The sequence below is a fragment of the Suncus etruscus genome, chromosome 5 (genome assembly GCF_024139225.1).
Source record: "Suncus etruscus isolate mSunEtr1 chromosome 5, mSunEtr1.pri.cur, whole genome shotgun sequence".
Lineage (NCBI taxonomy): Eukaryota > Metazoa > Chordata > Mammalia > Eulipotyphla > Soricidae > Suncus > Suncus etruscus.
In genome coordinates, this window is record NC_064852.1 from 2629755 (window position 1) to 2645890 (window position 16136).

At 47.9% G+C, this 16136-nt stretch overlaps 1 protein-coding gene across 1 annotated transcript in view; it reads left to right on the top strand.

Moving 5' to 3' along the window:
- Positions 1 to 12694: 12694 nt before the first annotated feature.
- The window catches only part of MEGF9 (multiple EGF like domains 9), a 118559-nt gene continuing 115117 nt past the window's right edge, over positions 12695 to 16136 (top strand). Inside the window, exons 1-2 of the mRNA XM_049773792.1 lie at positions 12695 to 12817; positions 12886 to 13300. Coding sequence (XP_049629749.1) covers positions 12695 to 12817; positions 12886 to 13300 — 538 coding nt within the window. The remainder of the gene's footprint in view (positions 12818 to 12885; positions 13301 to 16136) is intronic.

Below are 16136 nucleotides of genomic sequence, written 5' to 3' on the forward strand. Positions count from 1 at the left end.
TTTATTTTAAATATATAAAATCTTTATTTAAGCACCATGATTACAAGCATGATTGTAGTTAGGTTTCAGTCATAAACAGAACACCCCCCTTTCACCAGTGCAACATTCCCACCACCAGTGCCCCCCCTTCCTAACCCTACCTGTATTCAAGACAGGCATTCAATTTCTCTCACTCAATACAATTGTCATGATAGTTGTTAGTGTAGTTATTTCCCTAACTGCACTCACCACTATTTGTGGTGAGCTTCATATTTTGAGCTGGTCCTTCTGGCCCTCATTTCTATTGTTTCTGGGCATTTTTACATTAATGTCCTTAATTTTTCTTAAAACGCGTAGATGAGTGAGACTATTCTGTGTCTATCTCTCTCCTTCTGACTTATTTCACTCAGCATAATAGATTCCATGCACATCCACATATAGAAAAACGTGACTTCATGTTACACCCCACTCAGGAAGGGCACACATCAGTAGTGTTGCACTCCTGAAAAAGAATTATTTGCCAAAAAGGCCCGCTTAGAGCAGTCAAATCAGTTGACCCTTCGTGTGGATTGTTTGGCTATAATTCTAAACGTGGCTGTAACTATCTCTCTCTTTATTTTTGACCATTATTAGAAATCAGGCCTCAATATTTCTTTCTAACAAAGACGCACAGTATCAAATCCCGCCAAAAGTCTCCCACTGACCAGCTCTCTGTGATCTCTGCTACCTTGGCGCCAAGATCATGTTTTTTCCAAAACTTAGCTCATGAGTAAAGCAATTTTCAGTTTTCCCCAAAACTCTAAAACATTTCTCTCTCTTTCCCACTTCCCTGAAAATTACCTGGTTTCTCCTGCTTACCCAAAACAAAGCTAACCCACAACAGAAACTTCTTTTCACCTTCAGTATCAGTTCTTTAATATGCAGATTTTAGCCATGGCCTTTCATTCTGTTTCCCTGACCATCTCCCACTTTCTTTGATCTCCAAAATTACACCCCGCATTTCAGAGCTCACCCCTTAAAAGTTAGCCAGCTCAAAAAATAAATTTGTCTTCGTCTTTCTAGACGCAAGTCCCCATGCATTGTGTGTGGTAATTCATTTCTACAATATTGTTCCGTTTTTCCAGCCATTTCGTGTTCCCACTCTCTCCCCGTGAAGGTTTCCCGGACTCCACGAAGAACCTGCTTAGAGGCGCTGGCGTCTGCAGCAACTTCATCTCTCCTGATGGCTGCATAATATTCCATTGTGTATAAATTGTTGTGTATGTAAATATTTTAGGGGATTATTATGTTACTGACCCTACCCTGATGGTGATTGTGCCCTACCCTAGGGTGTGACCTGGCATTCTGCCCCCACCCTAGGGTGGTACCTGATTCTGCTTCCACCATTGGGTGGTATCTGATCCCACCATTGGGTGGTACCTGATTCTGGAGGATAAAAACAAGGGTCTGTGGAAGGCGGGGTGGGGGGGGGGCGTTTTTTTGGAACTGAGGCTGAGTCTTAGGACTTCAGTCTTGTCCACCGAATAAAGCTAATATTTCCACAAGCCTGACTGTCTGCGAGCTGTTTACCCACAGTTTCACCTCAGAACCGTCGGCTAGGCAGGGTGGCAGACGTGTGCTCTGAGCTGGAAGAGAAAGGCCTCATCCTCCATCCCTCCATCAGTCAAGCTCTTCAGGGGCTGACTTGCAACAGTGTATATGTACCACAGTTTCTTTAGCCACTCATCTGTTGAAGGGCATCTTGGTTGTTTCCAGAGTCTGGCTATTGTAAATAGTGCTGCAGTGAATATAGGTGTGAGAAAGAGATTTTTGGATTGTATTTTGTATTCCTAGGGTATGTCCCTAGGAGTGGTATAGCTGGATCATATGGGAGCTCAATTTCCAGTTTTTTGAGGAATATCCATATTATTTTCCATAAAGGCTGGACTAGACAAAACCGGATTTCTTGAGGGGACCTGAGAAGTGATGCCTGTGCCTCCGAATGGTTCCAATGATCGGTCTCTTCTCCAATCATGGAGATCCTCCCAGAGGGCTGAAACCAGGGAGTCAGGTGGGGAGTAGGGATCCCGAGAGTCTTGAAGCTCTAGTTCTTAAATCTCAAGGTCTTTGCACCCTCCCAGCCTTGACCTACTATGTGAGGAGACATGTTGAGAAATTTAGATCAATCTCAATGTCTGCAAATATTGAACATATTTATATGTTTACTATGGGGCGAGTTTTTTGACCCAGTGCTTTATATACATTTTTCTTTGATCTTGAGCTTGTGAGATAAAAATTATGATTCTTATTTAACACAATAGTAAACAAAGTGAAAAAGTTATACAGCTGGGATGAACACAAATAGAGTCAGTCCTCTTTATTGTTGGACTATTGTTTTTCTTTTTCTTTTTTTGTTGGCTTTTATGGGTGGTCACACCCGGCAGTGCTGAGGGGTTACTCCTGGCTCTGTGCTCAGAAATCGCCCCTGGCAGGCACGGGGGACCATATGAGATGCCGGGATTCGAACCACCGGCTTTCTGTATGCAAGGCAAACGCCCTACCTCCATGCTATCTCTCTGGCCCACTATTGTTTTTCTTAATAATAATATCATAAAAGAGCCTATGGCCAGAGAAATAGTACAGTGGGTAGGGTGCTTGCCTTGCATGCAACCAGTCTGGGTTCAATCCTTGGCATCCCAGATGATTCTCCAAGCACTGCCAGGAATGATTCCTGAGTGCAGAGCCAAGAATAAGCCTTGATCGCACTGGGTGTGGTCCTAACCTTCCCTGCTCCCCCAGAATAATGTAGTCAGCACTTGTGAAAATCAAGATCTAGATAAATTGCTACAAATCCAGTTCTTTTCTTTAAGAGGTAAATGACCTTGATTAAGTTACTAAAATTCCTTGTTTTTGTTTGTTTTTTAATTTTTTGGCCAACTGGGCAGTGCTCACGGGTTACTCCTGGCTCTGCGCACAGGAATCACTTCTGGCAGTTTTGGGGGATCATTTGGGATGCTGGAAATCAAACCTGGGTCCATCCCGGTTTGGCAGCATGCAAGGCAAAGGCCCTACCTCTATGGTATCACTCCAGGCTAGAATTCTTTAAATGATAGTATGCTAACCTAGATGAGGAGACAGTCCATTCTTTGAATTCATAATACGAATGATACTATGATATAATAATATAAATGGAAAATACAGACAAAATGCTCAACACTGATGACTGATAGGTGCAGCATGTGGAAAATGTTAGTCCTTATTAACGGTATCACTGCTACCACCACCACCTTCTCTTGAAAGTGGGTCGCAAAGCTTAAATGTGATGAAGGATCAGGAAGTTCTGGGTATTCTGCACCTGTCAATAATCCTCTTTCCCACATTACAGCTGCCAGAGGGAAAGAATGATTTCTGATGCTTCGATGCCCTTTCTCCTCTAAATGGTTCAAATTCTTTTGCTGTATAGCCAACACGGATGACGCAAGGATTTGACTTGGTGCCCACTGTGAATGACGTCTTTCAGTACATCTCGAAGAACTACAACAAATACTTTTCTGAGCTTATTTTAGCATCATTTTTTAAAGAAGAATTGTAACTTTTTGCCTGATTGTTCACTAAAATTGCTTCTCAAAGAAAGTGAGTGTGCAATTTAAAACATTTGCCCACTCATTTTTTTTTTTTAGAAAAACCAAAGATATGATTTGTCTAAATATACCCAATCCAAACATATTCTGTTATTGGTTATTTCTCCTTACAAAAGTTATATGTGCTCATTGTAAGAAAAATTTTGGAGGGGCCGAAGAGATAGCACAGCGGTAGAGTGTTTGCCTTGTATGCAGCCAATCCAGGAAAGACAGTGGTCCAAATCCTGGCATTCCATATAGTTCCCTGTGCCTGCCAGGAGCGATTTCTGAGCACAGAGCCAGGAGTAATCCCTGAGCTATGCCAGGTGTGACCCCAAAATTGTTTTTTTTTTTTTTTTGGTTTTTGGGCCACACCCGGTAACGCTCAGGGGTTACTCCTGGCTATGTGCTCAGAAGTTGCTCCTGGCTTGGGGGACCATATGGGACACCGGGGGATCGAACCGCGGTCCGTCCAAGGCCAGCGCAGGCAAGGCAGGCACCTTACCTTTAGCGCCACCGCCCGGCCCCGTTTTTTTTTTTTTTTTTGAGAATGCTAAAAGGTACAAAGAAGAAAAATTGTAAATATCCATAATGCAGTTATTCAGAGTCAAGGATTGCCAATCTTTGTTGTCTTTCTTTTCTACACACACGCGCGCGCACACACACAAATACACACACACATTTGGTTTTGGGGCAACAGCCAGTGGCACTCGGGGGTTTCTCCTGGCTCCAAAGTCAGAAACAACTGGCAGTGCTCAGGGGACCTTATAGGATGCTGAGGATCAAACCTGGGTCGGCCACATACAAGGCAAATGACCTACCTGCTACTGTGCTATTGCTCTGGACCTATGTCCTACACACGTTTTTATATTAGTTATCATAATTGATACCATAGTCTATAGAATCATGTCACACTTTAAAAAATGAGACTTTATTATTTTCAAAACAGTTTTAAGTTTACAGAGGAGCCTATGGTATGTGTATTCCCTTCCAGTCCTTACAGCAACACTTACAAAGTGACCTCACTGACAAAGTCTCCCACAAGAATACTATATTTGTCACCACAAAAACACTTTTTTGACACATTCTCATCCGTGAAGATCTACAGTTCACTCTTGTTATGCATCCTGTAAGTTTGGACAAATACACAGCAAACCCCTTATTACTGTATTTCATGGCTCTAAGTATCCTATGTTACTGATTTAGACCTTCTTCTCGCCTCAGAATCCCTACCAGCCACTGAGTTGTTTGTCTTACTGTCTTACTTACTTTCTTACATAATTGTTCAGTTTTCAGAATATACTACAGTAGGTAACTGATACAATTTACTTTTACTTAATGATAAGCATTTACAGACAAGGGCGAAGAGATGGCTGTTGAAACATTGTATGACCGAAACTCAACTATTAACAACTTTTTTACTTTGTATTTCATGGTGATTAAATTTTTTAAAAAGATTACTTTTTAATCTTTTTTTTAATAAAAGATTACTTTGTGTCTTTTTTGGGCTTGGTAAAGAAACACTTAGTTTCTTCTAAGTGTGGAGTAATATTTTATTGTTTGGCTGAAGTATATCTTGAGGACTTCCAAGTTTGAGAAGTTATGTATAATGCTGTCATAAAAAGATCTATGTGCAGGTTTTTTTGTGTGGACATACGTTTTCAACTACTTTTGATGATTATAAGAGCACAGTTGCTAGGTCATGTGGTAAGAGCATGTTTAGTTTTTGTTTGCCTGTCTTATTGTTTTTGTTAGTTGGGGTGGGAGGGATTTTTTTTGGTCACACTTAATGTTTTCAGAGCTTTCTTCTGCTCTGTGCTTAGGGATCCTTCCTAGAGATGCTCAGGAAACCTTACATGGTGCCAGGGATCAAAGCAGGGTTGACTGAAAGTGCCGTAACCCTTGAGCCAGATCTTGTGGTGCCTGTGATAGAACCCAGTAGGTCTCACATATGTAAGGTGTATGCTCTAACCATTGAGTGACATCATTGGCCCATGTTAGTTTTATAAAATACAAAACAAACCCCACCAAGCCTACCAAACTATCTACCAAAGTGGCTTTTTTTTTCTTTGCATTCCTGCTAGCAATCAATTAGAGTTCATATGACTCTATGCCCTTATTAACTTTTGGTGGTATCAATATTCTGGATTTTGATCACTGTAAGGGGTTTGTACTAACCCCATTTTCCCAAAACATTTGCTTCATGTATGTCCTCTTTGTAATTTTATTTTTTTAATTTAAAAAAATTTTTTTGGTTTTGGGGCCACATCCATTGACTCCCAGGGGTTACTCCTGGCTATGTGCTCAGAAATTGTTCCTGGCTTGGAAGACCATATGGAACGCCATATGGGATGCCGGGGGATAGAACCGCAGTTTATCCTAGGCTAGCGCTTGCAAGGCACCACACTAGCCCCACATGTATGTCCTTTTGAGGGCTTACTCTTGGAAATGTTTAGGGACTGCTCCTGCTGGTTCTTGGGGGATCAAACCTGTGTTTATTCTTTGGGATCACACAGTGTTGGGATTCAAACCTGGGATTTCTGCATGCAAAGTACATGCTTCAGACCTTTGAACTAGCTCCCTGACCTATGAATATTTAAAATCAATGTATTGATATGCCAAAATAGGTCAGAGAGCACAAAATATCCAATGTTATCTCATCTTTGGTATCTGTTTACATTTTCTTTTTTATAATCACCTAAAACTCTCAGATGAATGTTTAATACATCAAACTCTATTTTTATCTCATTAGTTATTCATACAAGATGGAGTCTATTTTTTTCTTTGGTTTTTGGACCTTTGAGGGGCTACTCCTCAAAGGGAACAGAGAGGTACTAAATATTAAACTGGGGTTAGTCCCATGGAAAGCAGGTGTCTTACCTCCCCATACTATCCTCCGGCTTCCCCAGCATGAATTCTAAAAATGGTAATAACAAGTCATGGAGTCCAAACAAACCCACTTTTCAGGCTTCCAGAAACAGCTGGATCACTTCACAGTCCTCCCATTAATGTGAAGCATTCCCTCACCAACAACAAGTAATACCAGTTTAAAAAAAAATCTTGCCAAATCAACAGGCTAATAAATAGTAATTCATTGTCTCAGCTTGCAAATCTTTGGTTACTTAAACTATAGTGCTTCATGCTTCCTAGCCATTTGCATTTCTTTGTCCATGACATGACTCTTAGTGTCCTTCCCTGGATACATGGTGGCTCAGACTGACTCTCATACGCCGAAGCTTCTAGGTGTCTGAAAATAATGCCAAAATTTGCATCCAGCCACATTTGATAGGAAGGAGGCTGAGCTCCAGTAGAATTAGAAATAGCCTGTGTCAGCGTTGCTATTTCAGTGAAACCAGAAAAGGGAAAATTTCCATGTTTTGTTGGAATCCAGGCGATGAAGTTATTTTGCTGGAATCTGGGCGATGGAGTTATTTTGCTGAGCCACATCTATTATAGTTATGCCTCTTTTTTTTTTTTCTTTTTTCTACTCTACTCCCAACACTATTCTTTCTTAAATGCTGTTCTACTAGGATTAAATTTGGCATGCATGTGTCCTTTCTTTTGGGATTCGTTCGCTCACTGGCCTCCCACTTAGATAAGGCATGCAGGCTTAATCTGTAGATTGCAGAGTCTAGAGAAGAGACTGAACTCGATGAGAGATGGCAGATTTTGGGCATGGCCCTTAATCTCTTTTTTGTTTCCTCTTCTCTCAAGGGAGGATGCTAGTCCAAAGAAATTAATGATTTATAAATGTAAGACTCCTGAAACAGGGTCTGTCACACATACTAAGGTTGTTCACGTCTAATTTCTATGTATTTGACACTGTTAAGTGCTAAGTATACAAAGAGGAATGAGACTGGGCCCTCACCATCACCTCCATTGTTTCCAGTAGGAAGTCCAGACTTTCCAGGGACTTCCAGAAGGCCCTGTCCCATCTCGAACTCTGTGGTCCTGGGCATCATGGGAGTTGACGCTTCTCTTCTGAATTCTGAACCTTCGCTACAGTTCTGGGCAATGAGAGTAATCCAAACAACGTTCCATTACACGGAGAGTATCAGTTGCAACTTCTCTATTCTTCATGTTATATCATAAGCATTTTCCTTTTATAGTATGAGTGCTAAAGAAACCATTTGGAGCCAACCAGCCTCAGTTTGATTTCTGGCTCTGTTATTTCTTATGTGACCTTGGGTCAATTACTCCATATTTCTGTACCCTGGTTTCCTTATCTGTAAAATTGGAGCAGTCATTGTACCGACTTCTTGAGGTTGTGTGTGGATTAAACAAAAATAATTCCCATGGGGCAGAAGAGATAATCCAGGAGGCAAGACACTTGTCTGTCTTTTGTGGTTGTGTGGCTGGGACCCTAGTTCAAATCCCTGGCATAATCTCTGGCACCACCAGGGTCACTCCTCATGACAGAGATAGAAATAGCCTCTGAGCTGCCTGGTATGGCTCAAATGCCTCCACCCTCTCCCCAAATCATATGTAGCTCTTGTATAATGTCCTTGAGTTCAAGTTCAATGCCTTATGTTTGCTGTACTATATTCCCAGTCATCCTCACCTTGACTTTATGTGATTAAATGCAACAGATGTAATAATACCTTCCTCTGATGGTGCTGTAGTAAAACATTCCTGAGAAATTTCCAAAAGGTTATGTTGCCGGTTAGAGTCAAAGTCACAGGACCCAGTTAAAAAAAAAAAAAAAAAAAAACCAAATGTTGGATGTGTCAACATTTCAGTGATAGATAGCACAATGGGTAGGGCGTCTATCTGCCTTGCTTGCTGCCAGCCCGGGTTCGATCCCCGGCATCCTATATGGTCCCCCGAGCCTATCAGAGTAATTTCTGAGCACATGAACCAGGAATAACTCGAGTGCCATTGAGTGTGGCCCCCAAGCAAACAAAAAACATACCCCTCTGTCCTACCCATAATTCAGGCCTTTCAGAAGCTCTAGCATAAGCTAGAGTTTGTCCTTGTCTGAGGCAGAGAAGCTGGCAAGATCTTCTCATCTTTTCTCTGTAATTCTCCAGGCATAGAAGCTGCCTCAGCTTTTGTCCCTCACTGCTAGAGAAGATCTGCCATAGCACGAGCTTAGGGCTAAGCTAGCATTTTCCAGCTCTCACATGGGGAAACCAAGCAGAGCAAGTGCCTGGCTCTGTCACCTCATGATTCCGTTGTGGGAGAGAGGTTTCAGCCACAGTCCTTCAACCAACAGGGCCTAAAGCCAGCAGTGGCAATAAATAGATGATACTGGCCTGGAGAGATAGGACACCGGTAGGGCGTTTGTCTTGCATGGGGCCAACCCAGGACGACCTGGGCTTGATTCCTGCCACCTCTATGGTCCCCTGAGTCTGCCAGGAGTAACCCCTGAGCGCCACATGGTGTTGTCCAAAAACCAAAATAAAAGAAATAGATGAAGCACAAACCCTCACAGGCTTAGCATTTTGGAGGGGCCAGTCTGTGTGGAAACATTTTTTTCGCTCCTCAGCTTAACCAAGGACTTGTTTCTCTTCTAGAGAGAGGACCGAGGCCCCGAGAGCAAATGGCTTCCTTTGCAGTGTTCCCCACAGATGGCCCAGCCAGGACAGAAACCCATCTGCTTCCAAATATACAGCCTCTTCCATGCACCGCAGGATCCTTTTCAATTGAATTCAAGCTAACAGGCTTGATCTAATAATGCTCATTCACATCACCTTCGCTCGGCACTCGGTCCACGGAGAAGACTGATGGGAGAAGCAGGCAGATGCATGGAAAGTGCTAGTAGTATGGCTAATGTCTGGGCAATTCAACTTATTCTGTCATGTATTTCAGAAATTCACCCTTCGTCCTTTTATTTATTTATTCATTTATTTATTTATTGGTTTTGGGCTACACCCCGGCGGTGCTCAGGGTTACTCTTGGCTCTGTGCTCAGAAGTCACTCTTGGCAGGCTCGAGGAACCATATGGGATGCCAGGGATCCAACCGGGATCCGTCTGGGGTCATCTGCATGCAAGGCAAATGCCCTATCGCTGTGCTCTCGCTTTGGCCCCTCCTTCATCCTTTTACAAAGGAGCAGGTGGATAGATCAGGGCTGCCATCAATGGCTAACCAGAGGGCAGTGGGCCTGTAATGGAGATCATTCATTCCCTTTCATAGGAAAGCCTGAAAGGATAAGTATTTGGGTCTAGGCTTGAAGAACTGAGCAACTCATCAGAGAATAGGAGGAAAGCCATGACGTCTTCTCTCTTCCTCCAGAGAAGAAAAACACAGAGCCTTGATTTGGGCTTGATAGGTCTTGATGTGAAACCAGAAGACCCACAAACATTCCATTCTCCCCCTCCCCCATCACCTCGGAGATCTATGCAGGCACACACCCAAAGCACACCAAAGCAAAGCACAGAAATCTACACAACATATACAGTTGTAGAACTCGCAGACTTAACACAGCTCCTAAGATCACAGTCATATCATCCTCCTACACACAATCACCGATTAAAATGTTTGTGCTTTTCTATCAGGCACACATATCCACTCCCCACCCACGACTCACGCAAGTAAATGAATGTATGCATGTTTTCATGAGCACAGCCACAAGTTCGCACACAGCTCATCCTGCCCTTCTGGTCTGAGGCCAATGACTAATGGGAAACCTTGCACAAAGGCAAGCATCATGCAAGGGAGGGTTGGCTGGCGGTGAGGCAGGGATGAAATCTTGTTCAGAGGACAAACCCGCCCCTCGGGGTCCCCAAGGAAGCTTCTGAGCCCAAACTGCAGCGCAGGGCAGTCCCAGGGAGGAGGCCTGTCCAATTGGGCCGCCCCAATTCCAGTTCTATCTAGGCTTCAGTGTCACACGGGTCAAGTTCTGCTGTCCGACACGCCCCATTCTCTGCAACAAACAGGCTGGCAGCTTTGGGGAGCCCCAGCGGGCTTGTGGCTGGGAACTTGTTTGGACAGAAGACAGTTAGCAGCCCAGTTAGCAATACTGAGTGTTCGCTGCGGGCCAGGCACGGGCTCCAGCCGGCTTCTGTTGGAACAACACTTCATTTTTTGGTAGGCTGGAGCTGTTGTGGATAGGGGTGTCAGATGTCTTCTTTTGTTGTTTTTGTTTTGGGGCCACACCCGGCGGCGCTCAGGGGTTCCTCCTGGCTCTATGCTCAGAAATCTCTCCTGGCAGGTTCAAGGGACCGTATGGGATGCAGGGGATCGAATCTGGGCCTGTCCCGGGCAGGCATACAGATGTGCTATCACTCCAGCCCAAGAGGTGTAAATTAGAGTCTTCTTATCTCCATACTGAAGGTGAACAAACTGCAGGTGGCCATGGTCAGAACTGAGCCACTTAGCAGGAGATAAGCGGCTGCACTGAAAGGACCTCCAGTTCTCTGGGGTGTGCGTGATGTGGTGTGTGTGTGTGTCCGGATGTATGTGATGTGGTGTGTGTGTGAGGTATGCTGGGGCCATTTCCCCTCCAAACAGTGCTCTGAGCTTGCAACAGCCCCTTCCCCACATGGGTCAGCCGTAGCTCAGCTGCACCCTAAGGACCTCCAGTTCTGTGTGTGAGTGAGATTGTGATGTGTGTGTTGTGTGTTGTGAGTGTAAAGTGTGCTGGGGCCCATTTCCCCTGCAAACAGTGCTCTGGGCCTCCAACACCCTGTTCCCCACAGGGGTCAGCTGTAGCCCAACTGTACCCAAAGGATCTCCAATTCTCTGCTGTGTGTGTGTGTGTGTGTGTGTGTTTGTGTGAAGTATGCTGGAGCCAATTTCCCCTACAAACAGTGCTCTGGGCCTACAACACCCCTTTCCCCACAGGAGTCATTCAGCCTTAGCCCAGCTGCACCCTAAGGACCTCCAGTTCTGTGTGTGAGTGAGATTGTGATGTGTGTGTTGTGTGTGTGAGTGTAAAGTGTGCTGGAGCCCATTTCCCCTGCAAACAGTGCTCTGGGCCTTCAACACCCTGTTCCCCACAGGGGTCAGCCTTAGCCCAGCTGTACCCAAAGGACCTCCAGTTCTTGTGTGTGTGTGTGTGTGTGTGTGTGTGTGTGTGTCTGTGTGTGTACTGGGGTCTATTTGCCCTCCAAACAGAGGCTCTGGGCTTCCAACATCCCCTTCCCCACAGGGGGCAGCCTTAGCCCAGCTGTACCCAAAGGAACTCCAGTTCTTGTGTGTGTGTGTGTCTGTGTGATGTGTGTTTGTGTTTTGTGAAGTATGCTGGAGCCAATTTCCCCTGCAAACAGCACTGTGGGCCTGCAACACCCCTTTCCCCATAGGAGTCAGTCAGCCAGCTTCACCCAAAGCACCTCCAGTTTTCTGGGGTGTGTTTGTGATGTGTGATGTGTGGTGTGTGTGTGTGTGTGTGTGTGTGTGTGTGTGTGTGTGTGAAGTGTGCTGAGGCCCATTTCCCCTGCAAGCAGCGCTCTGGGCCTGCAGCCCCCCTTTCCCCGCAGGGCTCAGGTCATCATCCTTCAGACCCACAGCGGGCTGCGCGCGGTGAGCGCGGGGTCGGTCTCGCTCCCCGCCGGGCCTCCGCTCGCCCGTCCCCGCAACGGGCGTAGCAGCTCGGCGCAGGCAAAGCCGCCCACCCGGGCCGCCCCGAGGCCTCGCCGCCCATCCGCCTCCATCCGGGCCGGGGGTGCGGCGCGGCGGCGCCCCGTCGTCCCGGAGAGCGACGGAGCCTGCAGAGGCCCCGGCGGGGCGCGTCCTTTGTCTGCCGCGAGGCGCCGGGACGGAGCCCGAGGCCGCGCGCCGCGCTTGTCGCGGCGGGCGGAGCGGACAAAGCCGGGGCCGAGGCGCCGCCGCCGAGAGGGGAAGCCCCGCCCCTCGGCCAGCCCTGGTGCCCGCCCCCTTTTAGGACTCCCTCCCATTGGCTAGAAGCTGCTCGGGGGCGGGCCGCGTGGGGCGGCGCGGCTGCCCATGGGCCGGCGCGGCCGTCCGTCAGAGGGGGCGGGCGTTGGCGCGCGGAGGCGGCCGGCCGCTCGCTCGCATCGCCGCTGGCTCGCCGCTGCCCTCGGCGCTGTCACCGGCGCTGCGGCCCGTCCGTCTGTCAGTCGCGGGCGGCGATGCTGCGGCCGCGGCGGGCTGAGGCGGGCAGCACAGCGCGGCGCGAATGAATGAGCGCGTGCCTGGGGGCGCCCGGCGCGCATGAGGGCCCGGCCCCCGAGCCTGGGCGGCCTCGCCCTGCTGCTGGGCTGCGTCGCCGTCGCGGCCGCGGCCACGGTCACGGTCACGGCGGCCCCGGGAGCCCCGGGAACCACGGGAGCCACGGCACGGCCGGACGCCGCCTCCGGGCCTTCGAGCTCGGCCGCCCCGCCGCGTCTGCAGCTCCCCGGCAGCCGGGCGCGGACCCCGGAGCGGCCGCCAGCCACGCGCCCCCGCCGGCCGCCGCGTCCTCTCCGCCCGCTCCGGCGCCCAGCGCGACCACCGCCACCGGCGCCCCGACGACCACCCCCGCCGCACGGCCCCGGCCCAGGACGCGCCCCGCGCCCGCCCCGCGCGCCCCCTCCGCCCCCGCGGGCACTGGCCCCTCGCCCACCACCGCCGGCCCGCGGGCTCCGGCCCCCGCGACCCCCGGCTCCGCGCCCAATGGCACCGGCGCCGCCGCCGTCACCACCGTCAGCGGCGAAACCCTGAACGCCACCGTCTCGGGGGCCCCGACTTCTGCTCTCCCCGGCAGCGGCGGCGATGGCAGCGACAGCAGCAGCAGCAGCGTCCCCGCCCCACCGAGCCCCCCGAGCCTGCGCCCCCCAGGTGAGTGAGCGAAGGACGGAGTCTCCGTCGGGGGCTTCCTCGCACCCCTCCGAGGCGACCCGTGCGACCCATGCAATCGGGAGGGCTGCCTGCCCGGTTGGGCTCTAGGGGCACCGGCGACCTCAGTTTTTCTGGACACACACACACACACACACACACGCGCGATCTCAGTTTTCTGGACACACACACACACAAACACACACACACAGTCATCTCCGTTTTCTGGACACACACAAACACACGTTACCAGCGATCTCAGTTTTCTGCACAACACACCACACACACACACACTCACCCACACGCGCGATCTCAGTTTTCTGGACACACACACACACAAACACACACACACACAGTCACCGGGCGATCTCAGTTTTCTGGACACACACACACACACTAACAGAGTCACCGGCGATCTCAGTTTTCTGGACACACACACACACACACACACACACACACGCGATCTCAGTTTTCTGGACACACACACACAAACACACCACACACACCAGTCATATCAGTTTTCTGGACACACACCACACGTTACCAGCGACTCTCAGTTTTCTGCAGCACACACACACACACCACCACACACACGCGATCTCAGTTTTTCTGGACACACCACACACCGACATCAAACACACACACACAGTCACCGGCGATCTCAGTTTTCTGGACACACACACACACACACACAGAGTCACCGGCGATCTCAGTTTTCTGGACACACACACACACACCACACACACACACGCGATCTCAGTTTTCTGGACACACACACAACATAACACACTACCACACACAGTCATCTCAGTTTTCTGGACCACACACACACGTTACCAGCCGATCTCAGTTTTCTGCACTACACACACACACACACACACGATCTCAGTTTTCCTGGACACACCCACTACACAAAACACACACACACAGTCACCGGCGATCTCAGTTTTCTGGGACACACACACACACCATACACACACACACACACAACTCACACACTCTCAAGCTCCCCAGATTTTGTCCCCCCAGGGAGGTCCAGCTCGGGCCAGCGGGCCTCCCCATCCCTGTTCACTCTGGTAAGTCCCTTTGTCCAAAGCCCAGGAGCTGCATTTCCCTGTGGAGCTGAGGGGCACTTGCTTTTTGGGCGGGAGAAGGCAGAACACCTCCTTCCCAACAAGCCTTTTGTCAAGACCCTTGGAATCCATGCAAACATTTGGGTTAAAAAAAAAATGCTCACACGCCCAGCTTCTCGTGGAGTCAGTTTTGGGCCGGGGAAGTTTTTTGGAAGGTAGCATGGTGGGGTACTGGGGTCCCGAAACTCGGTCTCTAAAAAGATCTGCCAAGCCTCACCTCTCCTTGTTTATCACAAATGTCAGGTGGGAGACACAGGGGATGGATTTTGTTTAGTGACAGTAGCAAAAGAAAAATCATATAAACCACTGGAAGCCGTGTTGTCCCTCGCACACAAATGGATTCGCTAGGTCATTTGGCGACAGGTTGTGTCTCTAGGGTGATTGCCATCAGGTTAACTCTTTCCCTGCAACCGTTTCTTCCCCCCACCCCCTTACAAGATTGAGGAAAACACACCGTTTAAATAGGGGGGTCCTTATTTCCCCACACCCCTTACACAGAAGCTCCATTTTCTCAGATGAAATGATCAGTTCTGTTTGGATGTATGTAGGAAATAACTCTTTCCACGTCAGACTCAGCTTTTTTTTATAACCCCATTTTTTTGCTCCACAGTGGGCCCAGATAGAAACAAAACCCTACCTTGCCAACCCATTCTGAATTCCTTTGCTTTGAGGTCGGGGAGAAGTTTGTCCAGACCTTTTATCTGGCTGTTCTTACACGAATGGATCTCTGACCTAATTCTTCGTATGAAGTCTGGTATGAACTTTGGACAGAAATTGAACTTATTGAGCTTTTGCACACATGAGAGTGAGTTAACACAGTCTGGAATCTCGGGCTGGAGTTTGGCATTGGACCAAAAAAATAGGAATGTAGGATATTCATTCGTGAAAAATTAAGTTCTCTCTCTTCCAGTCTCAAGGTGTGAATGAACTGGCTGGACTCTGACTGGAAGCCTTCTCATGATTTGTCCAGAGAGGGATAGATGACTGAAATAAGTCAGACTATAAACTCTGGAATTCACTCACTTTATTTTCCCCCTTTGAAAAGCAAAAATAAACCAAGTAACCCTCCCTTCATCCCTCTTATCATTTCCTCCTCTCTGCCCTCAGTAACCTGTTTATTGTCAGTGTCCACGGTGGGGGACCATTCTTAATTTGGTATCTTAGATCTGCCCTTATTAACTGCAATCTTGGGCAGGGCACTTAACCTTTCTCTTCATCTCGAAAATGAAGATAATAATAGTATGAGCCTCAGAGGATTGCCGAGAAGATTGAGTCAGTTAATACATTTATAGTGATTAGAACCTTTCCTGGTGCAAAGTAAGTACCAGATGTGAGTTAGCTCCCCTGATAACTAGGTTTCTTCCACTGGCTACAAAGAATTGAAGGCGTCTATTAGGAATCTGTGACTTTATTGTGTTTTAGGAAAAATATAGTAGAAAAAAGGGTTTCAAGCATCTGGTAGCATTTAAGTAGCAAGGTTCACTTCTTTTAAATGGCTAGTATATGATAAACAAAGCCTGTTTAATTGATGTTTTGTTTTACTTTTACTATTTCTTATTGTCCTTTTAGTCCCCTCCTTCCCTCCTTGGGTTTTTGTCATCAGGTTCCCATGGGTACTCAGCTCTTACTTCTGTCTCCTGTGCTCGGGGATTACTTATTCCTAATGGTGCTCTGGTTAAGTAGCTGCATTCCAGCTACTTCCTCTG